The 27,632-nt window shown below is 41.3% G+C and overlaps 1 protein-coding gene across 4 annotated transcripts in view; it reads left to right on the top strand.

Moving 5' to 3' along the window:
- Positions 1–27,632, top strand: part of PRTFDC1 (phosphoribosyl transferase domain containing 1) — a 93,523-nt gene that overhangs the window by 48,451 nt on the left and 17,440 nt on the right. For all 4 annotated transcript variants that reach the window (XM_060006217.1, XM_060006220.1, XM_060006219.1 and 1 more), the window contains one exon: positions 26,745–26,810. In XM_060006217.1, the coding sequence (XP_059862200.1) occupies positions 26,745–26,810 (66 nt within the window). The remainder of the gene's footprint in view (positions 1–26,744; positions 26,811–27,632) is intronic.

Here is a 27,632-nt window from a genome sequence, read left to right as displayed (position 1 = left end):
ATCCCTTAAAGCAGCGGTCCCCAACATTTCTGGCAGCGGGGACCGGTTCTGGGGAAGACAGTGTTTCCACGGAGGGTGGTGCGGGCGGAGGATGGTTCAGGAGGTGACGTGAGCAATGCGGAGCGGCACCTTCGCTCACCTGCCCGCTGCGCGCCCCCTGCTGTGCAGCCCGGTACTGGTCCGCGGCCCGGGGGTTGGGGACCCCTGGCTTAAAGTGCTCCTGCATGGTAACTAAGGCTGTGACACACATCCTTATTCACAAAACGTTGTGCGCATCTCTGATCCTTTCAGTCGGCTAGCTACTGAAACCGTGTGCCCTTTGAAAGCTTTTGATACCTTATCGCCCGATTTCCCTGTCAAACAGTTGCATTTAATGTGTATTCCCAGCGGCGGTTCATGAAAGTGTCTGTTGTTTTCACAGTGTCACCACCTCGGGATATTCTCATTCTATTTAATATGTTTCTCAATTTCATAGGCAAAAAGTGCCAACTCATTGTTTTTTCAGTTTGTACTTCTTGGGAAAAACAGGTCATTCTTACAAAGAAGTCCTGAATTTCCCTCACGTTGTAGAGCCTCATGCTGGTGGCACTGTTATCACTCCACTGGGCCTCCGTGGCTGACTGACTCACGCTATCAAAATGCTAACAGAGTTTCCTGCTGTCAGAGGGTTCTGACAGAACATCACTTGCCTAATTTTGATCCAAAATGCCAGCAACCCTCTTCGTTCTGAGAGGAGGAGAAGAGAAAAAGCATCAAGCAAACATAGAAGGTAGCAGGAGCATTTCTGCTTTCATTTGTCCAGATTTGTTAAGTTTAGACGTGGTGACTGAAGGGCAGATGGGAAAGCCCTTTCTCTGGCAGGGAAACAGACCCTAAGGAGACTTTCTTTAGACCCAGACTGCTCTTGATTTTTTAACGCGTTCACAGTAGTTTCTCCTGGTATGGAGTTGGAATGACCTTGGATTTCACAGAGGCACAGTGCCCCTCCTTGCAGGTGGAATGACTCACGTTCTGTCCTTCCTCTGTCGCGGTTCCAAATAGGGTGCGTTTGCTCTTACGTTTTTCCCTCCCTTCCATTAGGAACAGACTAAATCTAGCATTACATTGTCAGAAGTTGAACTTAGTGAACTCTGGGATTCTCATGAAGGGGCTCGAGTGAAGAAAGGCCAGGTCTCACAATTAAAGGCTTCAGGAAGCATCCTTCACGGCACGTGCCATTGGCTTCTGTGCCTTTTTGTCCAGCCCCTTCTCTGCATATTGCAGTGTGAGTGTGATGTGGCCAAAGAGAGCTGATGCTTGAGATTTTTCACCATGACAGCACAGAATAAGAGAGAAGGGGGAGACACTATTTTCATTTTATTTTTAGATTAAGTGTGTGTTCTCCTAGCTTCCATTGGTCTGAGAATTACTGTATGAAAAATTTTTTTAATAAAGTCTGTACTATTATATCATTATTATTAATGTAATGGGTTAAAAAGATTGCATTAAGCCATGTTGATTTTCATTTTTAACCAGTCTATTATAAGTAATATATATCTATATATTAAGTATTAAATACGTATTTCTATATTTAAATATATATGTGTATATATATATTTTGGCCAGCTTCAACTCTATCCCTCATAGACTTTCAGGCCTTCTTTCACTTGTGTTCCAGAACTACAGCTTTCCCCTAAGCTTACATCAGGTCCCCTCATATGTAGAAAACTACTTTATCTATTTGAATAAGAAAGTTTAGAGATTTCCAGAAGAAAGGAAAAAAGTACATGGACACAGAAACAGAATAGTTTATAGAATATACGTTTCTAATTTAATCTTGGTATAAGTCACAACTTCTCTAGACCTCAGATTTTATAATTATAACAGGAGAGTTTTATCATTAGAAGACATAACACAGGTAGACTTTTAACTTCGGACCTGTCTGGGGAGCCAGGCCCCAAATCTTTCACAAACCAGAAACTATTTCCCCTTCTCCTGAATTTTAACCCAGTTCCCTCTAGTTCTTCACCTACTAATAGGGCCAGACGGTAGTGTTAACAACAACCACTGATTCCTATTCTGGAGCCAGAACAGGTTTGAGGTTCAGAGAGTGGATTAACTTGCTCCGTGGGGCACGTGGACCAGGAGTTCCGGTTGAACCTGGACTTGAACCCATGTTATCAAGCTACAAAGCCATGATCTCAACCACTGAACTGTGCCGTCTGCCAGCAGCCTGGTGGTTCTCAAACTTGTTTTTCAGCACTGAAACTTTTTAAGTGATATCTTCCCTAAAACCTCAACAGTGGAGCTGCTCTGGGTAAGTGGGAACCCTCGTTTCAGCAGCTTTGCCTCATCTCCAAGCTTAGGTTGGCACCACGGTGCTTTCACAGAGCCCTGAGCTGCAGGAGGTGGGAAAAGAAACCACCGTATTCCCGTGACTACACGCGACCGTGATGGAGCAAAACTCACCTTCCCTCCTCCTCAGAGACTCTGGGTGAAGAGCAAGCAGTCGGGGTCCACAGAGGCAGAGGCCCAAGAGCATGACTCACAGCGTAAGCAGCAGTGCCAACAGCCAAAGGGCCATCAGAGCTGCCGTATTTTGATGCTTCCTTTGAGGGCCGCAGAAATGTTATCAGAAATGTTATCAGGAGACAAGCAGCGTCTGCGCTTCCTCTGCCTTGACCCGCTCACATTTCCAGTGGACAGGATAAGGAAGGAGCCCTCAGGCCTTCATTTTGGAGCACTGCTGCCACTAGCATTGCCAACTTCATTAGTGTTAATTTGTATCTTTTTTTAATTTTTACTTTTGGCCACGACGCATGTCTTGCAGGATCTTAGTTCCCCAACCAGGGATCAAACCTGGGCCCCGGAGTGGAAGTGCTGAGCCCTAATCACTGGACCACCAGGGAATTCCCAAATTTGTATCATTTTCATGAAGTTCACCATAATGGTCACGTGTGAGAACTCTGCCATGGGCAGGCCTGGGTTCCCATTCCGGCCCTGCCAATAAGTAAGTGAGCTTGGACCAGCTATTTAACTAAGATGCCGTTTTCTCATCTAGAAAATGACATAAAGCAAGTAAAACACAGCACAGCATCTATCACAATAAAGGGTAGCTATTAATAATATTATAAGTTAACAAAACATGTTTCTAGTTATAAGAAAATAAGAAGAATCCAAAAACTCTATTAATATATATGGTTATTTAATTAAGAGATGGACCCATGAAAACTTTTTTTCTTTTTTCTAGTTTGGATACTTTCCTCCTGAATTGCATTTGCATTTTTTTTTTTAATGATCTCCACAGTAAGTCCAGTTAATATCCATTGCCACACAGTTACAAATTTTTTTTCTTCTTATGAGAACTTCTAAGATGTACTCTCTTAGCATGATATAACGTACAGCCTGTTGACTATAGTTAATAATAATACTAGTAAGAGTATTGTATATTTGAAAGTTACATTTGAATGTTAAGTGAGTTTTCTCTCATTATGTAATATAGGATGTGCTACTTCCATTTCGTGGCACTGCAGTCAGCAGTGCCATTATGAAGAGGGATGTTATATGATCAGAGTTTGGGTGGATTTTATTATCTATTGATAAGCTAAATCCCAGGGTTTTAAGAGACTTTGGAAACTCCTTCCTCCCGTTCTTCTTAGCCAAATAAAAACCAGAGTTATAAGAATTGAACAGCCTATGTGGCAGGTTTGGGAATCATTAATGCATCCTTAATATCTAGCCATGTCTGCCAGTGGTAGCAAAAGCTGCTTTTAGGTCTTTAATGCTCCAGAAATAACAAGTGCTTTAATAGAATCTGAAATGTTAGTTTTCTAGTGAAGAAGAATATTGCTTTCATTGCCTCTTGCCTCCTGAAATACCTCAGTCCCTTTCCACTGTGGACCAGTGTATTTATAACACCCACAATTTGTTATTAAATTTCAGCTGTTGAGTTAGGTGTGCTGGAAGGGCCTGTGAGCACAGAACCACAGCTACACTACCTAATTGGCCCCGGCGGCATTAATCATTAGATAAATGGGAGGAGAAGAGAATTTATTTTGACTGTAGGGGTAAAAACCATAGTGCACAGCCAATCTGAGCAGATGAGAATCAGGGGTGAACATGCAGAAGAAACAGATGGTGGTGAGTAAAGAGAAGGAGGCCAGAAGTTTTACATAAAACGTGTGACTAAATCAGAACCCTGGCGACTTGAATGGGATTTAAAAGCACATCTGAAAGAAGTTGGCCTTGTTGGTCTGTATGGTGGAAGCGGAGTTAGAGCACTTGGAGCAGCTTCCTAGAACTTTTGGCCACAGTAGGGTGTAAATTATGTAACATTAATCAAAACTGTTAATTGATTTTTAATTTTTTTTTAAATTTATTTATTTATGGCTGTGTTGGGTCTTCATTGCTGTGTGCAGGCTTTCTCTAGTTGCGGCGAGCGGGGGCTACTCTTTGTGGCGGTGCACGGGCTTCTTATTGCAGTGGCTTCTCTTGTTGTGGAGCACGGGCTTTAGGTGCACGGGCTTCAGTAGTTGTGGCATGTAGGCTCAGTAGCTGTGGCTTGCAGGCTCTAGAGCACAGGCTCAGTAGTTGTGGCGCACGGGCTTAGTTGCTCCGCGGCACGTGGGATCTTCCCGGCCCAGGGCTCGAACCCGTGTCCCCTGCATTGGCAGGCGGATGCTTAACCACTGCGCCATCAGGGAAGTCCCTGATTGATTTTTTTAAACTGAGTTTTTCATTTTGGTTTTTTGTTTTGTTTTTGTTTTTTTTACATTTTCTAATACTTCAACCAGATGTGAAGTCCTCTTTGAAAATGGCCAGTCAGCAAGCAGTGTTACAGGCACACATGGGCACAGCACACTTAGCACAGGATACTGTTTGCACATCCACTTGACAGTGTGAGGCATTTCCGTTTCCTAGTGCACAGCACCCCCTTTGAGCCCGCCTCCTTGGCACCCATTGTTGGACATGGCGGCAGTTTTCACTTTGGTGGGGCTGTTACAGATACAGCTGCTATGAACGTCTGTAACAGCCCTTGTGTGGACACGAGCTTTCTTTTCTCCTGGGTAAATACCTAGTGGTGAATGCCTGGACTTTACAGCAGACACATATTTAACTTTCTTAAAAACTGCTCAACTGTTTTTCAAAGCGGCTGCACCGTTTTATGTCCCCTTCAGCAGTGTGTGAGAGTTCCAGTTGCTCTACATTCTCACCAACATTTGGTATGGTTTTTCATTTTAGCCATTCAAAGGAATAAAGGTATCTCATTGTATTTTAGTTTGTATTTCTTTTTTTTTTTTTTTTAGTTTGTATTTCTTTAATGAATACTGATGTTATATGTTTCTCTTTCCTTTTGCTTTTAACCACTTTGTTTCTTAATATGTGAAGTTGGTTCTGAAGGCAGCATATATCCAAATATCTTCTACTAACTTTGCAAGTTTTCTGTAAGTCTGAAGTTATTCCAAAATTAAAAGTTTTTGTTTTTAAAAAGACTTAAATACTAAGAGAAAAAAATCTTTTATATTTACTCATGTAGTTACCATTTCCAGTGCTTTTCATTTCTTTGTGCAGATCCACATTCCCTTCTCATAATCATTTTCCTCCTGTCCGAAGTTCTTCCTTTAACAGTTTTCGTAGTACAGCTCTGCTGGTGATGAATTATTTCAGCTTTTGTTTGTCTGAAACCATCTTTATTCCACCCTCAGTTTTTGAATGATAATTTTGGGGGGTATAGAGTTCTAGGTTGAGAGTCCTTTTTCAGTACTTTAAATGTGTTTTTCCATTATTTCCTCACTTGATTTGTTTCTAATCAGAAAATTATTGTCATTATTATTTTTATGCTTTGGTGTAGTTTTCTTCATGTTGCTTGTACTTGGATTTCATTGAGCTTCTTAGATCTGTGGACTTATACTTTTCATCAAACATGGAAGTTATTCAGCCATTATTTCTTCTAATTGTTTTTTCCCCACTCCTCGTTTTCAGGGACTCTAATTACATGTCTATTAAGCCATATCCTAAAATTGTTCCACATCTCTTTGATGATCCTTTTGTTTTTTTTTTTAATTCTTTTTTCTCTGTTCCATTTTGGATACTCTGTTGTTGTCATCAAGTTCACTAATCATTTCTTCTGCAATGTCCCAACTGCCATTAATCCTATTCAGTTGTATGGCTTCTCTATTGCTGCATGACAAATTACTACAGATTTAACAGCTTAAAACAACATACAGGCATAAGCTCGTTTTATTGTTTCACTTTATTTAGTTTTGCAGATAGTACACTTTTCACAAATTGAAGTTTGTGGCAACCCTGTGTCAAGTAAGCCTGTTGGCACCATTTTTCCAACAGCATTTGCTCCCTTTGTGTCTCTGTGTCACATTTTGCTAAGTCTCATAATTCTTCAAACTTTTTCATATCATTATACTTGTTATGGTGATCTGTGATCAGTGATCTTTGATGTTACTATTGAATTATTTTGAAGCACCGTGAACTGCACCCGTATAAGATGGCAAACTTAATTGTTGAAATGATAGCGCAGGATTTAGAATATTACATAAAGTTAGTTGATAAAGCAGCAGCAAGGTTTGAGAGGATTGTCACCAGTTTAGAAAGAAGTTCTACTGGGGGTAAGATGCTATCAATCAGCATTGTGTGCTCCAGAGAAATTGTGCTTGAAAGGAAGAGTCAATCGATGCGGCAGATGTCACTGTGGTCTCATTTTAAGAAGTTGCCACAGCCTCTCCAACCTTCAGCCGCCGTCACCCTGATAGGTCAGCCGCCATTAATGTTGAAATAAGACCCTCCACCAGCAAAAATATTACAGCTCACTGAAGGTTAACAGTTTTTAGGAACAACGTATTTTTAAATTAAGGTATTTTAAAATTTTAATAAAGTATTACTTTTATAAATAAAGTAATACTTTTAATAAAGTATTTAATAAAGCATTTTTAAATTTTTTTAGACATAATGCTATTGCACACTTAATAGAGTACAATATAGTGTAAACATAGTTTGTATATGCACTTGGAAACCAAAAACTTTGTGTGACTTGCAAGAGAGTAAATCTTGTCTTTTTTATTCTGTCTTGGCAAGAAATAGAAGTCGCAGAGCCTTATCCAAAGTATAATGAAATTTTGAAGCTACAACAGTAATAAAAATCATTGCCTTAACATTTTTTAAAATTAGGAAAGCAAGGTGTATTAGGAAATAGCTTCACGAACTCCATTGTGTTAAAGGCATCGTGACTTTTACAGCAAATGAATGTGGCATAGCCAGAGGAAGATGATATAAATGCCAAATAAGTACCTGAAATTTCCAAAACCCAAATGTCATTTTCTATGTCGCTTTGACCTTTGGCATTACCAGTCGGTAAATACAAAATTGGATCCACATATGAGTACGCTGAAAGTTCATTGAATTGGGGTTGAACGTTTCCCATCTGCCCAATGAAGAATGTCATCTTCAGTGATTTCTGAGGGTCCCCAAATGGGTCCTCACATGGGTACACAAATCAGTCTGTCAGCTGCACTTACCACAACGCATCTGCCGCCTCCTCGGTCAGCCCCTACTCAGTCTGTGCCCGAGAAGCCTCTTCTAGCATCGTTAGTGAAGCCTTCGCTAATGGGCCCTATTGTGAGAGTGCCAACCCTCTGGGTCCCGGGGCCGGGCCAGGTTTCTCACAGAGGCAGGGCGCCCCAGACAATTCTGAGCCTACCGTGCCTCAGACCTCTCACCCCTGCAAGAATCTTACAGTCTATAATGAAAGCAGTTCAGTCCTTCAGCAGCAGGGCTCAAATGCAGTCCAGGGAGCCAGATAGGGAACAGAGGCCACATCACCCACCAGCCTCCTCTTCTTTCTTCCCCACCACCTCTGAGTCAATCAGACTTCTCTTTCTCCCCTTACAAAACAAGGGCCCTGGGCTTCCCTGGTGGCGCAGTGGCTGAGAGTCCGCCTGCCGATGCAGGGGACACGGGTTCGTGCCCCGGTCTGGGAGGATCCCACATGCCGCGGAGCGGCTGGGCCCGTGAGCCATGGCCGCTGAGCCTGCGCGTCCGGAGCCTGTGCTCCGCAACGGGAGAGGCCAGGACAGTGAGAGGCCCGCGTACGGCAAAAAAAAAAACAAAAAAAAAAACAAGGGCCCTTGTGCTCATCAGCCAATGACAGCAAATATTCGACAGCACAAAGGTAGAGAAAAGTAGGTATTTCGTGCATTTGCAATATCTGGATGCAAAAACCCGACAGCCCAAGTGCCCTGTTCCATAGTTGCTGGAGCTCAGTAGCCCATGTCATGGGGACATTGTGACCTTCAGGGCACAGAGGTCATTGGGTCTAGAGCTCAGTTGAATGTCTCATTGAGTTGTCCTTGGATCATCCGGCAAAAGCTAAGAGCAAAAGCCCCCTCCCAGGGTGATTTGGCATTCTCCTTGGCAGTCTAGAATAAGGTACCCTCCTGGAGCCTCTACGCACCCCATCTTTAGAGAAGGCACGGCCTCTCTTCCATCAGACACAGCTGTGGACTTCTTCCTCCTCTCACTCCTCCTCCAGGCTTCCCCAACAGATCGGTGCAGCGGAGTCTCATTTCCTTTGCTGTCCTCGACCTTCCTCTCCACTGTGATTATAAGAACATTTATTAGAGAATAATTTATTCCTCAGGCACATTAATGGAGTCCAGGTTCTGTTTGTTTTATATGGACAGACAGATGTGCAGCGTTTTGGGCTACTTTTAGATGAGCAATGCTGTTTATACGGAATTTTCCCGAGACCACCCAATTTAGTTCACATGACCTCTTCAGCTACTTCCAAGCCCTGGCTTCCAGAGGAAAAGAAAAAAACTTCATAACTCAGCGCCCCACCCAGTTTTGAAGACATGACTCAATACCGAAGGAATTTGCAAGCCTGCACTGCCAATCAACATGCCTACATCAAATAAACCATCTTTTCTTATTCTGAAAAAGGGAAGGTGGCCCTAGAAGCATTCTGCTCTCCAGCCTCCTCACATATGACTCACGTCTGTCTCATTTAGATACGTGGAGCAAAGACCATCAATCTAAAAAGTACTGATAGTAGACGAAATACTTAATAATTGGTCCTCCCCAAGTCTTCCACTTTCTATATGTTGCCTTTCCCCTCAGCTCAGGATTATGCCCGAAGATACTGTGAATGATTTTTTGCACATAGAAAGTTTGCTATATTTTTCATAGCATTTGCATAAATTGGCAATTTCTTGCTCATCACATGAACGCCGAGAAGCGAGTAAGGCGGTTGGTAGTGTGTGCGTTTTCCAGATGAAGTAAATGAGAAATCAAGTGAGTTTGCCAAGGTGTCCCAGTGAGTAATTGGTGAGGGTAATCACTCTGGTTGATCATAATCTTTCATTTTCTCTTGTATGATCATGTTTAATCTGCAACCATTTCCTATTTTTAAATTTGGTTGTTTTGAGTTACATAGACATACCATTACATTATAGATGGATATTAAATATATGACGTTACTTTATCGTTTACCAAGATGTGAGGATACATCAGTGTCTTTTATTTGTAAGCTCTTCCTGAACTTCAGCCAGTGAAATCGTACAGAAAATGTGAACCAGGAAACAATATTCTAGGTTTCTTCTGTAAATAGCGATAAATTTTAGTCACACGAATGACTGGGAGTTACTCACATAACCAAAATAGAGCTTGATACAGTGGAAAAATGACTAGACTAGAATAAAGCTTAAGATACCTGGTACCAGGCCTGGCTCTGTCATTAACTCCCCTCCACGCCCACGTCCTTTCCTTATTCAGATAATAAAAGAGGAAAATCCAGTTCAATAAATACTTATCAGGAGCTTACTGTGGGTGAGGCATTTTACGTATCCCATTGAATTTAAACCTCACAACAGTCCAAATGTGTGGGTGTTACTGTCCTATTTGATAGAAGAGAGGGCCAATATCAGGAAGATAAGGAAGGGGGCAAGGGAGGGTCATGTTCCCTTCTGCATACAAAGCCCTGCTCAGTGTTAAGGAACCTATAAAGATGAAAGAGAGTCCCTCTCCTCAAGATGCTTTCAAAACAGCAGAAGTGAACAGATGCACAGCCAACGAGCAGGGAGACGCCAGTTAACAAGGAAGAAGCAAGCGCTGTGTGAAATGGCGCTGAAGATGAGGGAAGCACATCAGAGGGAGAAAGTGACTCTGGCTGTTGGCGGGGGTGGGCAAGGGTCAGGTGATGATTGATCATGAGAGTAGACTTCAATTTGTATATCTAAGGGAGATTATGATCTTTGACAAGCAGAGGTGTGGCAGAAAGACACTCTTGGTGGAGGGAGCATCAGTAAGACACCGGTGATGATAAAACGCAGGGTGTGCACTGGACTCAGGCAGCAGGTTGGTGTGGGTGGAACACAGACCCTGGCAACTCAGAGTGTCCCCTCTGGACCTGCCCCATCCCTGTTGCCAGGGAGCTCGTTAGAAATGCAGGCTGTCAGGCCCCACCCCAGACGGGATCACAACCTGCCCAGGTGATTCATGTGCAGAAGGAGTAAAGGGGCAAGTCACACAGAAAGGTCGCTTCTGTAGGACGTATTGGATAGATGGAGGCCTTGGAGCAAGACAGAGGGTCAATCTCTGCTCTGTCTTCAGCTCCATCACTTTCCAGCTGTGGGACCTTTGGCAAAATTACTTACACTTTATTTAAGTTACCTGTTGCCTCATAAGATTTTTAAGATTTTTTTATATTTTAGAGCAGTTTCAGGTTCACAGCAAAATCCAGGGGAAAGGACAGAGAGTTCCTGTATACCCACCACCTCCACACACACTTACCTCTCCCGTTTTCAACATCCCTGACCAGAGTGGCACCTGGGTTACAGCTGATGAACCTACATTGATTCATCATCATCACCCAAAGTCCATAGTTCACAGTAGGGTTCACTCTTTTTTTTCTTTTTCTTTATGGTGTTTTATTTAAGAAGTGCTTCCTTCACTCTGTATCATAATGATTTGCCTTTCAATTTTTTTTTAAACATCTTTATTGGAGTATAATTGCTTTACAGTGTTGTGTTAGTTTCTGCTATATAACAAAGTAAATCAGCCATATGCATACGTATATCCCCATATCCCCTCCCTCTTGCATCTCCCTCCAACCTTCCTTATCCCACCCCTCTAGGTGGTCAAAAAGCACCGAACTGATCTCCCTATGTCGTGCAGCTGCTTCCCACTAGCTATCTGTTTTACATTTGGTAGTGTATATATGTCCATGCCACTCTCTCACTTCGTCCCAGCTTACCCTTCCCCCTCCCCATGTCCTCAAGGCCATTCTCTAAGTCTGTGTCTTTATTCTTGTCCTGCCCCTAGGTTCATGAGAACCATTTTTTTTTTTTTTACATTCTCTCTCTCTATATATGTGTTAGCATACAGTATTTGTTTTTCTCTTTCTGACTTAACTTCACTCTGTATGACAGACTCGAGGTCCATCCACCTCACTACAAATAACTCAATTTCCTTTCTTTTTATGGTTGAGTAATATTCCATTGTATATATGTACCACATCTTCTTTATCCATTCATCTGTCGGTGGACACTTAGGTTGCTTCCATGTCCTGGCTATTGTAAATAGAGCTGCAATGAACATTTTGGTACATGACTCTTTTTGAATTATGGTTTTCTCAGGGTATATGTCCAGTAGTGGGATTGCTGTGTCGTATGCTAGTTATATTTTTAGTTTTTGAGGAAACTCCATACTGTTCTGTATAGTGGTTGTATCAGTTTACATTCCCACCAACAGTGCAAGAAGGTTCCCTTTTCTCCACACTTCTCCAGCATTTATTGTTTGTAGATTTTTTTGATGATGGCCATTCTGACTGGTATGAGGTGATAGCTCATTGTAGTTTTGATTTGCATTTCTCTAATGATTAGTGATGTTGAGCATCCTTTCATGTGTTTGTTAGGAATCTGTATACCTTCTTTGGAGAACTGTCTATTTAGGTCTTCTGCCCATTTTTGGATTGGGTTGTTTGTTTTTTTGATACTGAGCTGCATGAGCTACTTGTAAATTTTGGAGATTAATCCTTTGTCAGTTGCTTTATTTGCAAATATTTTCTCCCATTCTGAGGGTTGTCTTTTCATCTTGTTTACGGTTTCCTTTGCTGTGCAAAAGTTTTTAAGTTTCATTAGGTCCCATTTGTTTATTTTTGTTTTTATTTCCATTTCTCTAGGAGGTGTGTCAAAAAGTATCTTATTGTGATTTATGTCATAGTGTGTTCTGCCTATATTTTCCTCTTAGAGTTTTATAGTGTCTGGCCTTACATCTAGGTCTTTTATCCATTTTGAGTTTATTTTTGTGTATGGTGTTAGGGAGTGTTCTAATTTCATTCTTTTACATATAGCTGTCCAATTTTCCCAGCACCACTTATTGAAGAGGCTGTCTTTTCTCCATTGTATATTCTTGCCTCCTTTATCAAAGATAAGGTGACCATATGTGCATGGGTTTATCTCTGGGCTTTCTATCCTGTTCCATTGATCTATATTTCTGTCTTTGTGCCAGTACCATGCTGTGTTGATTACTGTAGCTTTGTAGTATAGTCTGAAGTCAGGGAGCCTGATACTTCCAGCTCCGTTTTTCTTTCTCAAGATTGCTTTGGCTATTCAGGGTCTTTTGTATTTCCATAAAAATTGTGAAATTTTTTGTTCTAGTTCTGTGAAAAATGCCATTAGTAGTTCGATAGGGATTGCACTGAATCTGTACATTGCTCTGGGTAGTACAATCATTTTCACAATGTTGATTCTTCCAATCCAAGAACATAGTTTATCTCTCCATCTGTTTGTATCATCTTTAATTTCTTTCATCAGTGTCTTATAGTTTTCTGCATACAGGTCATTTGTCTCCTTAGGTAGATTTATTCCTAGGTATTTTATTCTTTTTGTTGCAATGATATATAGGAGTGTTTCCTTAATTTCTCTTTCAGATTTTTTATCGTTAGTGTATAGGAATTCAAGGGATTTCTGTGCATTAATTTTGTATCCTGCTACTCTACCAAATTCATTGATTAGCTCTAGCAGTTTTCTGGTAGCATTTTTAGGATTCTCTATGTATAGTATCATGTCATCTGCAAACAGTGACAGTTTTACTTCTTTTCTGATTTGGATTCCTTTTATTTCCTTTTCTTCTCTGATTGCTGTGGCTAAAACTTCTGAAACTATGCTGAGCAATTAGTGGCAAGAGTGGGCAACCTTGTCTTGTTCCTGATCTTAGAGGAAATGGTTTCAGTTTTTCACCATTGAGAATGATGTTGGCTGTGGGTTTGTCATATATGGCCTTTATTGTGTTGAGGTAGGTTCCCTCTATGTCCACTTTCTGGAGAGTTTTTATCATAAATGGGTGTTGAGTTTTGTTGAAAGCTTTTTCTATATCTATTGAGATTATCACATGGTTTTTATCCTTCAGTTTGTTAATATGGTGTATCACATTGATTGATTTGCATATATTGAAGAATCCTTGCATTCCTGGAATAAACCCCACTTGATCATGGTGTATGATCCTCTTAATGTGCTGTTGGATTTTGTTTGCTAGTATTTTGTTGAGGATTTTTGCATCTATGTTCATCAGAGATATTGGCCTGTAGTTTTCTTTCTTTGTGACATCTTTGGTTTTGGTGTCAGGGTGATAGTGGCCTCGTAGAATGAGTTTGGGAGTGTTCCTCCCTCTGCTATATTTTGAAAGAGTTTGAGAAGGATAGGTGTTAGCTCTTCTCTAAATGTTTGAAAGAATTTGCCTGTGAAACCATCTGGTCCTGGGCTTTTGTTGTTGGAAGATTTTTAATCACAGTATCAATTTCAGTGCTTGTGATTGGTCTGTTTATATTTTCTATTTCTTCCTGGTTCAGTCTCGGAAGGTTGTGCTTTTCTAAGAATTTTTCCATTTTTTCCAGGTTGTCCATTTTATTGGCGTATAGTTGCTTGTAGTAATCTCTCATGATCCTTTGTATTTCTGCAGTGTCAGTTGTTACTTCTCCTTTTCCATTTCTAATTCTGTTAATTTGAGTCTTCTCCGTTATTTTCTTCATGAGTCTGGCTAATGGTGTTTCAATTTTGTTTATCTTCTCAAAGAACCAGCTTTTAATTTTATTGATCTTTGCTATCATTTCCTTCATTTCTTTTTCATTTATTTCTTATCTGATCTTTATGATTTCTTTCCTTCTGCTAACTTTGGGGTTTTTTTGTTCTTCTTTCTCTAATTGCTTTAGGTGTAAGGTTACGTTGTTTATTTGTGATGTTTCTTGTTTTTTGAGGTAGGATTGTATTGCTATAAACTTCCCTCATAGAACTGCTTTTGCTGCATCCCATAGGTTTTGGGTCATCGTGTTTTCATTGTCATTTGTTTCTAGGTATTCTTTCATTTCCTCTTTGACTTATTCAGTGATCTCTTGGTTATTTAGTTGCATATTGTTTAGCCTCCACGTGTTTGTATTTTTTACAGTTTTTTTTCCTGTAATTAATATCTAGTCTCATAAGATTGTGGTCAGAAAAGATTCTTGATACAATTTCAATATTCTTAAATTTACCAAGGCTTTATCTGTGACCTAAGACATGGTCTGTCCTGGAGAATGTTCCATGAGCACTTGAGAAGAAAGTGTATTCTGTTGTTTTAGGATGGAATGTCCTATAAATATCAATTAAGTTCATCTTGCTTAATGTGTCATTTAAAGCTTGTTTTTCCTTATTTATTTTCATTGTGGATGATCAGTCCATTGGTGAAAGTGGGGTCCCCTACGATGACTGTGTTACTGTCGATTTCCCCTTTTATGGCTGTTAGCATTTGCCTTATGTATTGAGGTGCTCCTATGTTGGGTGCATAAATATTTACAATTGTTATGTCTTCTTGGATTGATCCCGTTGATCATTATGTAGTGTCCTTCTTTGTCTCTTGTAATAGTCTTTATTTTAAAGTCTATTTTGTCTGATACGAGAATTGCTACTCCAGCTTTTTTCTGATTTCCATTTGCATTGAATATCTTTTTCCATCCCCTCACTTTCAGTCTGTATGTGTCCCTAGGTCTGAAGTGGGTCTCTTGTAAGCAGCATATGTATGGGTCTTGTTTTTGTATCCATTCAGCCAGTCTATGTCTCTTGGTTAGAGCATTTAGTCCATTTACATTTAAGGTAATTATCACTATGTATGTTCCTATTACCATTTTCTTAATTGTTTTGGGTTTGTTTTTGTAGGTCTTTTCCCTCTCTTGTGTATCCTGCCTAGAGAAGTTCCTTTAGCATTTGTTGTAGAGCTGGCTTGGTGGTGCCGAATTCTCTTAACTTTTGCTTATCTGTAAAGGTTTTAATTTCTCCATCGAGTCTGAATGAGATCCTTGCTGGGTAGAGTAATCTTGGTTGTAGGTTTTTCCCTTTCATCATTTTAAATAACTCCCTTCTGGCTTGCAGAGTTTCTGCTGAAAAATCAGCTGTTAACCTTGTGGGGATTCCCTTGTATGTTATTTGTTGCTTTTCCCTTTCTGCTTTTAATATTTTTTCTTTGTATTTAATTTTTGATAGTTTGATTAATACGTGTCTCAGCATGTTTCTCTTTGGGTTTATCCTGTATGGTACTCTCTGTGATTCCTAGACTTGTTTGACTATTTCCTTTCCCATATGAGGGAAGTTTTTGACTATAATCTCTTCAAATATTTTCTGAGACCCTTTCTTTTTCTCTTCTTCTGGAACCCCTATAATTCCAGTGTTGGTGCATTTAATGTTGCCCCAGAGGTCTCTGAGACTGTCCTCAATTCTTTTCATTCTTTTTTCTTTATTCTGCTCCGTGGTAGTTATTTCCATCATTTTATCTTCCAGCTCACTTACGCATTCTTCTGCCTCAGTTATTCTGTTATTGATTCCTTCTAGAGTAGTTTTAATTTCACTAATTGTGTTGATCATCACTGTATGTTTGCTCTTTAGTTCTTCTAGATCCTTGTTAAATGTTTCTTGTATTTTCTTCATTCTGTTTCTGAGATTTTATATCATCTTTACTATCATTATTCTGAATTCTTTTTCAGGTAGGTTGCCTATTTTGTCTTCATTTATTTGGTCTTGTAGGTTTTTACCTTGCTCCTTCATCTGTAACATATTTTTTTGTCGTTTCTTTTTTTTTTTTTAATGGGTGGTGTTGTAGTCTTGTCTTACTGGTTGTTTGGCCTGAGACGTGCAGCACTGGAGTTTGCAGGCAGTTGAATAGAGCTGGGTCCTGGTGCTGACATGCGGACCTCCAGGAGGCCTCACTCCGATTGATATTCCCTGGGGTCTGACGTTCTCTGTTAGTCCAGCAGTTTGGACTCAGAGCTTCCACCACAGGAGCTCGGGCCCAACCTCCAGCCTGGGAACCAAGATTCCGCAAGCTTGGCACGTGGTGAAGACCATGGTGAAGACCGCGTATGACACCAGCCAGGCTGATTTCTTCACCTGTTGAAACTACTACCGGATCAGTGATGGGCACTGGTCTTTACCACCTTGATGACAAGGACCACACTTGTGAAAGGATGTCACTCAAAAATGGACCCGGAGGAGAAGAAATGGCAGCTCTCACTGGGTTCACTCTTGGTGTTGTACATTCTAATGGGTTTAGATAAATGTGTAATAATATGTATCCATCACTATGGTATCATAGAGTATTTTCATGACCCTAAAAATCACCTAAAAAATGTGCTCTGCCTTTTCATCTCTTCCTCCCCCTGAATCCCTGGCAGCTACCAATCTTTTTACTGTCTCCGTAGTTTCACCTTTTTCAGAAAGTCGTTTAGTTGGAATCAAACAATATATACCCTTGTCAGATTGGCTTCTTTCACTTAGTAATATGCATTTAAGCTTCTTTTCATGGCTTGACAGCTCATTTCTTTTTAGTGCTGAATAATATTCCATTGTCTGGATGTATCACAGTCTGTTTGTCTCTTCACCCACTGAAGGATATTTCGGTTGCTTCCATGTTTGGCAGTTGTGAATAAAACTGCTCTAAACATCCAGGTGCAAGTTTTTCCTTAATTCTTTTTTTTTCAGTTTTAATATTTTTTATTGAAGTATAGTTGATTTACCATGTCACATTAATTTCTGCTGTACAGCAAAGCGATTCAGTTATACATATATATATACATTCTTTTTAAAAATATTCTCTTCCATTATGGTTTATCATAGGATACTGACTGTAGTTCTCTGTGCTGTACAGTAGGTCCTTGTTGTTTATCCATTCCATATATAAAGGCTTACATCTGCGAACCCCATTCTCCCACTCCATCCCTCCCCCAACCCCTTGGCAACCACCAGCCTATTCTCTGTCCGTGATTCTGTTTCTGTTTCATAGGTAGGTTCATTTGTGTTGTATTTTAGATTCTGCATGTAAGTGATATCATATAATATTTGTCTTTCTCTAACTTACTTCACTTAATGTCATAATCTCTAGTTGCATCCATGTTGCTGCAAATGGCATTATTTCACTCTTTTTTATGGCTGAGTAGTATTCCAGTGTGTGTGTGTGTGTGTGTGTGTGTGTGTGTGTGTGTGTGTGTGTGTGTGTGTGTATGTGTGTGTTTGTAGATCTTCTTTATCCATTCCTCTGTCAATGGACATTTAGGTTGTTTCTATGTCTTGGCTACTGTGAATAGTGCTGCTATGAACATAGGGGTGCATGTATCTTTTTGAATTATAGTTTCCTCTGGATATATGCCCAGGAGTGGGATTGCTGGATCATATGGTGATTCTGTTTTTAGTTTTCTGAGGAACCTCCATACTGTTTTCCACAGTGGCCAGCGTGCAGGTTTTTGCATGCCCCGAAGTGTTCGATTCCGCAGGTAAGTACCAAGTAGCGCAATGGCTGGATCACACCTCATAGGACGTCGTTAGGATTCGTGTAAGCAATGGCCCTAGCGTAGCGCCTGGCACTCAGTGAATGGTTCTCAGAGTTCGTCTTGCCCCTACTGTGTATGAGGCCCAGGGCAAGCGAACAAATGGAGATTCCCATAGCATATACCTAAATAGGTAAGGTTCTGAAACTTTACAGCCTTGTCCGTGGCCAGGCTCACGTTTCTAGCCAGATCACCTGAGCTGGAGGCTGCAGGAGCGGCACTCACCCCTGCAGCCTACAAGCCCGAGCAGAGCCGTGTACCTGCTAGGCAGGGTGGGCCAGTTGGGCCCAGGACCAGCTCCTGGATGGTGACCGAGTCTGCCTGAACCCCTCATGGGACTGGCCGGGTTAAACTTTCCAGGGAGTTGGGGAAGCGAGATTCTTCATGCCTCTCTTTTCCAACTCAGATGCCTTGGAGACCCTACTTCCTGAGCAGAGAGGCGGGAGGGAACAGTTATCTGGGGAGCCCAGCCTCTGAGGCACCTGCTTTGGGTGATTTAGGGCCACCTGGAAAATAGACCAGTGCCTCTTTGTCTGGCTTCCCAAGGGAGGCCACCACCACCTGCCCCACCACAGATTTGGCCCTGTGAAGGTCAGGGGTGGGAGGAAAAGTCCAGTTCAGCACACATGTCCCTATTGCATAATTCTCATTAGCTCAAACTATTCCAGAATTCTCCCCCAAAGCTTCTTTTTAAGACCAAAAAGAAAAAAGCAAATGTCTTTGTGTTTTGGTATTTGTGATGTGCAAGACCTCTGTTGCCTGGTTCTAAGGCTGGCCTGGCCCATTGCGATGACAAAATGAGACTTCATTCTGCAGGCATGGGCAATTGCAGAAATATTTTGAGCTGAGAAGTCACACGAGGAAGCAGAACCCTTTGGACCCAGAGTACAATTGGGTGGGAGCAAAGGCAGATCCAGTCTAATGCCAGAAAGCAATATGTGTGTTGGAGGTCTCCCTGGCGCAGGATGTGCCACCAGTCCTCTCCCTTGGCCCTTCCTGTCCACCGTCCCATCCCCCGGCAATCTTAAAACAGGTCTGTGAGAGCTGGCTTAAGATTTCTTTACTGTTGAAAAATAATTTCCATTTGGTTCTTTTTTTAAAAGTTATAATTATGAATCTCCCCTGGGTTATCTAGGGAAAAAAAAATTGTGTGGAGAAAATGACCTTTCAAGAAATAGTCACCGGGCTTCCCTGGTGGCGCAGTGGTTGGGAATCCGCCTGCCGATGCAGGGCACGCAGGTTCGTGCCCCGGTCCGGGAAGATCCCACATGCCGCGGAGCGGCTGGGCCCGTGAGCCATGGCCACTGAGCCTGCGCATCCGGAGCCTGTGCTCCGCAACGGGAGAGGCCACAACAGTGAGAGGCCCACGTACCGCAAAAAAAAAAAAAGAAATAGTCACCACTGGGATATGGTCATCCACATTTGAAAACATAGATTTTACTGAAGTCCTTTGGGGTCATTGAGTTGTGTCAAGGGTTCAACTTGTTTTTCTTTCTGACTCATAATTTAAAAACATAATTTAAACCAAAACAACAAATCCATACCGATGTTTAAAACAGAAGGATATCCTGCTTCAAGGTTTCAGAGTCCATGTAAAGCAAAGTCACCGAATCTGTTTTTAAACTGAGTTTCCTCTTTCCTGGGGTCTTTTATAAATAAATTGAAGTAAAGGTCCATTTTCTTCCTTCTACTCCCTTTTTCCTTTTTCTTGGTGACCCTTTATTATTCCTACCAGCCTATAGCTTCTCATCATTGTGGTCGCTTCTTCTGACCCAAGATTGCTTTATTTCTCATAAAGAAAAGAGCTTTTCTCTGTTGGGTGGGGATTACTCTGAGCTAACCAGTACTCCTCTTAGAGACTGGGTGGTGTGGAATACCAATCACAATAGAGCAATAAATCATTGTCATTACACAGAAGGCCATTTTGTCCTTGAATAAAGTCTCATCCTGCTTGCAAAGTTACACACCAAATTCGGGAAATACAAAACGTATGTGTTCTTTCAAATGACCTAAATTGTACATGCTAACATATACATATTTTTTTCTGGGTTAAAATGCTAGTTTGGCTTTAAAATGTATCCTTTACTAATCATGAAATGAAAGACTGATATTAACATACCTTACTAATTCATATTTTCATAATTTTCATGTTCAGAATTCACATGGATTTTCACATTTAGATTTTTCAATGTACCGAGAAGGCTCTTTGATAACTGAGATAATAAAACACTAGTAATAAGAAGAAAGAAACATAGTTTGGGTGGGAATCATTCAGACATCACAGAGGAGGTTCTGTATTCTTTCAGTCTTCCCATCTTGCAAGTTACTCAAGTCAGTTTCATTTGTGCCCCTTTCAGTTGAGCTTTACAGATATTTTCTCATATGTGTTTGTTTATAGTTTTTATTTTTTCTCTGTCTCTATTGGGCAGTAAGCTCCTTCCGTCTCCTGGACAGCTGCAGAAAGAACTTAAAGCAAGAGAAACCAAGTGCTGCCTGAGAACACTTAGTGTCTCCCATGGGTAGAGGAAGAAGTATTAAAACTATAGCAAACACATGTACGCAGATGCTTCAGTGTAGCTCAGCAAACACTGGATGCCACAATGTGCCAGCCACTGGGGGTGCAGTTAGGATGCAAATAAAGCTGTTTGTGCTGAAGTCCTCATGCCATTGGCAATTGCTGCATTCACAGAAAATTCCCGTTGGACGTGGTCTGTTGACATGCAGATATGCATAGAGCGTTATAGGGACACATCACGTCCAGGGGACTCCTGGAAAGCTTCCTAGAAGAGATGACGCCTGAACTGAGTCTTGAAGGAAGAGTAGGAATTAGTCCTGTGAAGAAGGATGGGGAGGTGTGACAGGAGCAACCACGAGCTAAGACATGGAGGAGGAAGCAGTACCTTGTGTGCCGGGAAGTCTAGGGTCTCATGCAGCACAGTGATGTGTCCCTCAGTGATGAGTGATGATGTGTCACCACTAAGTTGTCCCTAATAATATTTATCATAATTTGCAAATATTGACTTCTCCTGTAAGTTGGTGTGAAACCTTAGTCAAGGTTCTGTTATTGACAAGTAGTGTAAATCTATTTTAAATTACCTTAAGCTGAGGTGGTGGATTAAAGGAAAGAATTGGGGTATCTCATGATCCCCAAGGCAAAAATGGAGCCAGGCCCGGGAAAATTTTCAGGAAACCAGCCATCCATTCTCTCTTTTTTTTTTTTTTTTTTTGTGGTACGCGGGCCTCTCACTGTTGTGGCCTCTACTGTTGCGGAGCACAGGCTCCGGACACGCAGGCTCAGCGGCCATGGCTCACGGGCCCAGCCGCTCCGCGGCATGTGGGATCTTCCCAGACCGGGGCACGAACCCGCGTCCCCTGCATCGGCAGGCGGACTCTCAACATCTGCGCCACCAGGGAAGCCCCATTCTCATGTTCTACTACAGATCTTCTGCTGCCATCTTGTAAAGCAATTTCAAGGTTAACTCTTTACTGACTATAAACGGCTCCAACAGAGTACAGACAAGAGCTGACAAGGACAAAAGTGGATCTGAGCATCATCTCCAGGTGGCTTCTGTCTGTTGAGGAGAAAGATGAAAACGGCAGAGTGGAATGATGCTTATTATACCCATGAAATGGTCTACTTTAAAGATTCAGACATCACAGCTTGGGAACTGGGGAGAGGTCACTGAGAAACCCCAAAGGACCATACAACTGAGCTTGTTTTTAATCAAGACTGTAGCCATGATGCAAAGTGGCAACAGAAGGCCATGAGTCCTTCTTAACCACATGCCTCATGGGTGGCTGTCAGCCTCAGAAACCCTAACCTCAGAGCACGAGGCATTCACACAGCAGTCATGTGCTCAGTGAACTGAACGAAGAATCGTCACAAAGTCAATGTTAGGAAACTCAGGTAGATGTGCAAGTTTCTTAGACTAAAAGTAGATGATGAGAAGACAAGGCTTACTTTAGGAGCTGCTTATTACACGCCAGGCACTTTTCTAAGTGCTGAATTCGTATTAATTCATGTACTCCTCCCAGTAATCCTAGGAGGTGGGAACTATTGACATACTCTTTTTATAGACAGGGACAGTGGAGCACTGAGAGGTTAAGTAGCTTCCTCAAGGTCATACAACTAAGAGAAGGTGGGACTGGAACCCAGGAAGTCTGGTCCCCAGGGGACCTGGGGACACCGGCTGCCTGTTCACCAGTCACCATGTTCCTTTCTCACAATTCACCCACATAGGTTGTAAGAATGAGTTTCTAAACAAAAATGATCCCAGAAACAAATGGATATTTAAATGAACAAGAACTGAAAAGAAGGCAAGTCCATTTCAAAGGAAGAAAATATTGACATGAGGGTTTTCAAACTTTTTGGCCGCCATCATCTTACCTTGAACCCAGTTAATATAACAGAGATAAGAGGAGCTGCTCTGGGTGAAGCAAGGGACAGGCACACAAGCCACCAGCTCTGACTGCCCTGTGACCTCTACTTTGACCCCAGGCTGCTTAAAGGACTCGGGGACCCACACCCTACATCAACAGCTGGTTAAAAAGAAAACACTGGAACTGATTCACCTGTCCTGTTATCTGACTTGGTATCAATGTTAGAGTTTTTGAAAAATTTTTCAACAGTTTGCAACATTTTCATTAGAAGCTCTCCGGTTTCATCATTAAAGCTTCTTATAATGAACTGTTTTGGTTTGGAGTTTGCCTCTCTATCCATTTGATATAGTACTGACGACCTTACTGAGCACAGGAGAAGAGCTGAGAGGGAGGATGAGGCTGAAAAGAAGAGGGAAAAAGCGAAGTTAAGGCATCTGTGAGGGCGGAGCATGTTGAGAAAGCCTTTGCGTGTATAGATTCTGAATGAAGCAAGTTGCTCTGACTTTGGAAATGAATGGCTGAGAGAGTGGTTCTTTTGTTTATTTGTTTTCTTTACTTTTCCCCTTCCGGTTCCTCAAAAGGAATTCAGGATATTTATTCTTCCTCGGTTATGTTTTTTCCTAAACATTATCTAAACAGTCCACATTCTCTTGTTTGAGTAGTCACCATACCTGCTGAGCTCTTTTTTGTACCTGGAGATCAGGTCACCTAAACTAGAAATTTCCAATATATTTCTTTCTGAGGATGCCTGAACTATACGTCAGAGGCTTCCTTTGCTGTTTAAATAAATCCACACAACAGCTACCAATATTTCTTTCAAGATGTAGATTTCTCCTAGCCATTTCAGCTTATATATTTTACTACATTAGTATAACCAGGACCCAATTTCTTCTCCATGTTACTCTCAGAGACGTACTATTACTTCTGCCTTCTAGGAATATTGTGGAGGACGGGGGTGATTAACACGAGAATAATGTCAATTCAGGCAATTCTAGAATTGAACTGGATTCCTTCACTTACTAGTAGTACCTCTTTGGGCAAGTTACTCAGACTCTTGCTGCGTCCAGTTCCTTGTTTGTAAATTGGGGATTAAATAATACCTATTCTGAGCTCTACTGAACCTTAGCAAAATAGATACATTCACCCATATACAGACCTTTCTAGCATATAGAAAAAAAGACAAAGAGTCACCCAACTCATATGAGGCTTGTATAACTGGGTTTAAAAATCCACAAAGGTAGCAAAAGAAAGGAAAATTGTAGGTCATTCTTACTTACGAAGATCAGATGAACAATCCCAAAGAAAATAGTTTCAAATCAAAACCAGTGGTGTTAAAAAAAAAAAAAAAAAATCAATCCTAAGAATATAAGGATGTTTTTGAACCACTAGAAAAATGTTATGGTTAAACACAGTGAATTGAATGCATTCAGTTAACTCCTTTTTTTCCTGAAACCCCAGCGAAATGACAGTAAAGAAATAAACAAGATATATATATATCCACAAGGACGAGAGGAAAGGGAGAAGACCTCAGTGGGCAAGAGATGTCAGTGTTGTTTTTTAGGTGATAAAACTGATTGAGGAAGGGCATTGACTTAGCAAAATAGAGAAACTGAAAATCTAAATGTCTATGGAGGCTGATTTCAAAGAGTAGAGAGGAGTCATCAGGCCACAGGATTCCTGAAAGGCTTACTAGTTTGTCACCAGGTTCTTAGAAGGTAGAGTGAGGAATGGTCTGGATGCAGCAAGGCAATGGGAAGCATATGAATGGAGAAGTTGGACCTCTAATTGCCCTTCTCCATCCCAGACATATTTTCCAGAGTCATTAAACCAGGGAGCTCCAGACTCCAGTGTACTAGGGAGGATTGAGGGGTGATTGTTTCCAGGGAGGGAGGGAAGGAAGAAAGAAAGGGAGGGCGGGAGGGAGGAAAGGGAAGAAATCAGTCACAGCTAGCATCTACTCAGTGCTTACCATATGCCAGGCTCTGTTCTAAATGTTCTGTGTGTATTAATTCATTTGGTCTTCTTAACAACCCACCAGATAGGAGAATAAATGTGCAAAAGTAGCCAAGACAATTTTTTAGAAGAACAAAAAATTGGGACTTGCTCTACCAGACACTAAAACATACTAAAAAGCTATAATAATTTAACAGTATGGTTTTGATGCTGAAATAGACATTTTTGGTTAATGAAACAGAAGTATATAGAAATTGATCCTTGCATATTAGAATGAAGGATATGATAAAAATGACATTTCAAACCAGTAGGGAAAAACATAAACAATTCAATAAATGGTATTAGGACAATTGACCATATACACACTTGGAAGATATAAATTCCAGATGAATTAAGGGCAAATCTAATATTAAAAATATGTTATAAGCTTGGACTAAGTGAGGCCTTCTGAAATAAGACTTGCTTGAAAACACACTAAATGTGTGACTTAGAGCATTGTATTCAGCTTTCTGATGTGTTGTGTTTTTGTTTCTGAATAGAGATGATAATAGTAGAATTATTGTGAAATTTACTCTGATCTAGCAGAGTATAAGTCTCATTTTTTTACATCAAACTTTGTGGTTTAGTTGTTCCATCCAATTCTGCATACCTCAGTCCTCTGGAGACACTGAAATTTTACTTTTCTTGCTGCTATTACCATGTGTGAGTCTAATACACAGAAATTCTCCCTATATTAACTCCTCTTATCTCAGCACCTCTAGAAGTGACAAGAAAATTTTCTCCTTTGACATTTTTGACAAGTTCTCAACCTGCTGACATGACTGCGTGTGAATATATGATTACATAACGCCTGTACAAAAACAGGAAAGATCAGCGAATTCTGGTTAGCCTTTGATTTTCTCCTTTTAAGATCAGTTCCCATAAGAAGAAAATTATTGGTTTTATCTAACTTATGGGCCACTTCAACCATTGTCTCCACTCCTTTGCAGTAAGGAATGAATGCTTTCAAAGTGGAAGTAAGAACGTTTTAAGGTCTTTTTTTTTTTTTTCTCTTGAGCAGTAAGGTAAAAAAATAAAAGGCTGCTTCATTGGTAAAACTGTTATATTGGTTGGTTGGCTTTTTTCTGTTTCCCTTTCCGGATGACCAGTGCTATGACAAAGTAACTCTAGGTCCAGACTCTCAGTTGCAAGTGACAGAATCCAATTCAAACCAACCCAAGGGAAAATTTCTTTAAGGGAATGAATTGGCTTAAGTAGCTGGAAAGTTCAAGGTTGGTTATAGCTTCGGGCATAGCTGATTTATAGAGGTAAGGCCTGGCTCCACCTGAACTAAATGGAATGAACTCTCCCGGGAAAGAAGCAGGACCTTCTTGCCAGAATAAGGGAGAAAAGCAGTGAACTAGCCAAAGCAACAGCTGTCCGCAGCAGTAACTGGAGATGTTTCCTGGTTCAGCACAGTGTACGTCTGGTCCCTCTATTGGTGTCTTCTCACTTAGGTTATTGTTTGGATGAAGGGACTGCAACATCGCAGCAGTCTTGCTTGGTCATGAAACCAGTTGCCTGTAGGATATCTGCTTCGGTTCCTTTAATGCCTTTTTGCAAGGAGGCCAGAAAACAAGCTGCCTGCTCTCTCTTTCCCATTCTGCCCCCATGTTATTCTATTGTGATATTTATACTAAGGAACAATCCATATTTTGTTCATTGTGTGTGTGTGTGTGTGTGTGAGGTTTGATTGGGACAGGATAATGTCCTGTATATAAATATTGTGAAAAGGAATGCTCATAACCCCTAATAGGATTTGAGTGAAAAGTCTTTTTTTTTTAATTGTAGTATAGTTGATTTACAATGTTGTGTTAGTTTCTGGTGTACGGCAGTGATTCAGATATATATATTCTTTTTCAGATTCTTTTCCATTATATGTTATTACAAGGTACTGTGATAACGTCTTCTGAATGGGGTTCTGGGTCTTATATTCCTGGAACTGCAGTAAGTTCCTAAGGCTTCATCATCCACGTCTGAAGGTCTGACTGTAATAGTTCTTGAGCCTTGGCCTGTTAGAACTGCCCTCAACACCCGATGAGGGATTAGACCAGCGCTGGTAGGGAGTAGAGGGGGTCTCTAACCTCTCTGGGAGCCAGTCTAATTGTTCCCCACTGCAGGGCTGTAACTGAGGCCCGTTGGCACAGCTGACAAATGCTAGGCCCCTCCTGGGGCTCCCGTAGCCACCCCCTCACCGCAGGGAAGTCCAGGAGCATGACTGTCTCCTCCAGTTCCATCTGTCTCAGAATAGCTGCAGGCACCTTCCATGGTTTTTTGGTCCCAAAATTAGGTTTGCTTGTCCTCTCTCTACTCCTTCCACGCCCTCTCCACACAGCCTCGCCCGCCAGCCATTAGAGTGCTTTGTCTCAAGCACAGTGGCAGGAGAGTGGCTCTTGGTAACCATAGGCAACCACGAATCTGTACCAGCTATTTGTGCTATATTTGTAAGGCGCAGTCTCGCCACTGGCCGGGTAGACAGGGAAACGTGCTTTAAAGGTTTTCTTGTACAGTAAAATGTTGTCTCCCCTTTTTCTTTTAGAATGACCAGTCCATGGGCGAGATGCAGATAATTGGAGGTGATGATCTCTCAACACTGGCTGGAAAGGTTCGTTCATGTAACTATGCTCTGTGTACACTGAGGCATTGAGGTTGCGGGGAAATCAGTGACCTTCATTTCAGGTCAGCACTGTAGTCCATTTTAGGCACTCTCCCAGGTTTGCTAATTCATGCAAATGGATGTGTGAATCCTTTTAATGATCTCTTCTTTTATAAAACACTCCTTCTGTCATGCTTCCAAGACCTGATGCGAACTGAATCTTTCCTCTCCAAGCTTCCTTGCATTTTGTTTCAGACAACCTCACATTACAAAACCCCTTAGCATTCCTTCTCTTTCCCTTTCTTTTCCTACTCACCCTTTCAGGTACCTTCTGAAAGGGAAGACTTTTCCTTTATTTGCCCGCTTTTCTCCTCTCATCTGTGCCTCAGCACCTAAGCACTTCAGTAAGACATTAAAACAGGTTTGTGGAAATGTTTAAAATTTAGGCAGGGAATAAAAAAAGGATATCTGGAGATTTTTTTCATTTTTCAGCACTTTGCCTTTCTTCCCCCCATTAAAAAGAACGTAGCCCAGGAGATTATGAGGTAGACACCTCCGATGCTAATTTGGAGTTCCAAACCTGCCGGTGCTTAATGATAAAGTGAAAAACTGTTTGGATTCTGACATAAATCCACGCATTTGGGAAGGAAGAGTTGTTTCACCAAGCAGATGGTCTTTGTGCAAATGTGATGTGAAATGCAAGTTTTGCCGTGAACGAAAGCGACACAGAATTTGGTTTTGTTCACCTCCGCTGACGTATCTTGTATTCATTATCCCTGAGCAACTTCAGCTTTCTAAGTAAAACGGATCAGTCTATTATACAAGCTTAAT

Source organism: Delphinus delphis, chromosome 2, assembly GCF_949987515.2.
Source record: "Delphinus delphis chromosome 2, mDelDel1.2, whole genome shotgun sequence".
Taxonomy (NCBI): Eukaryota; Metazoa; Chordata; class Mammalia; order Artiodactyla; family Delphinidae; genus Delphinus; species Delphinus delphis.
The sequence above is the reverse complement of the archived record's forward strand: the minus strand, read 5'-3'. Positions and strand labels throughout refer to the sequence as shown.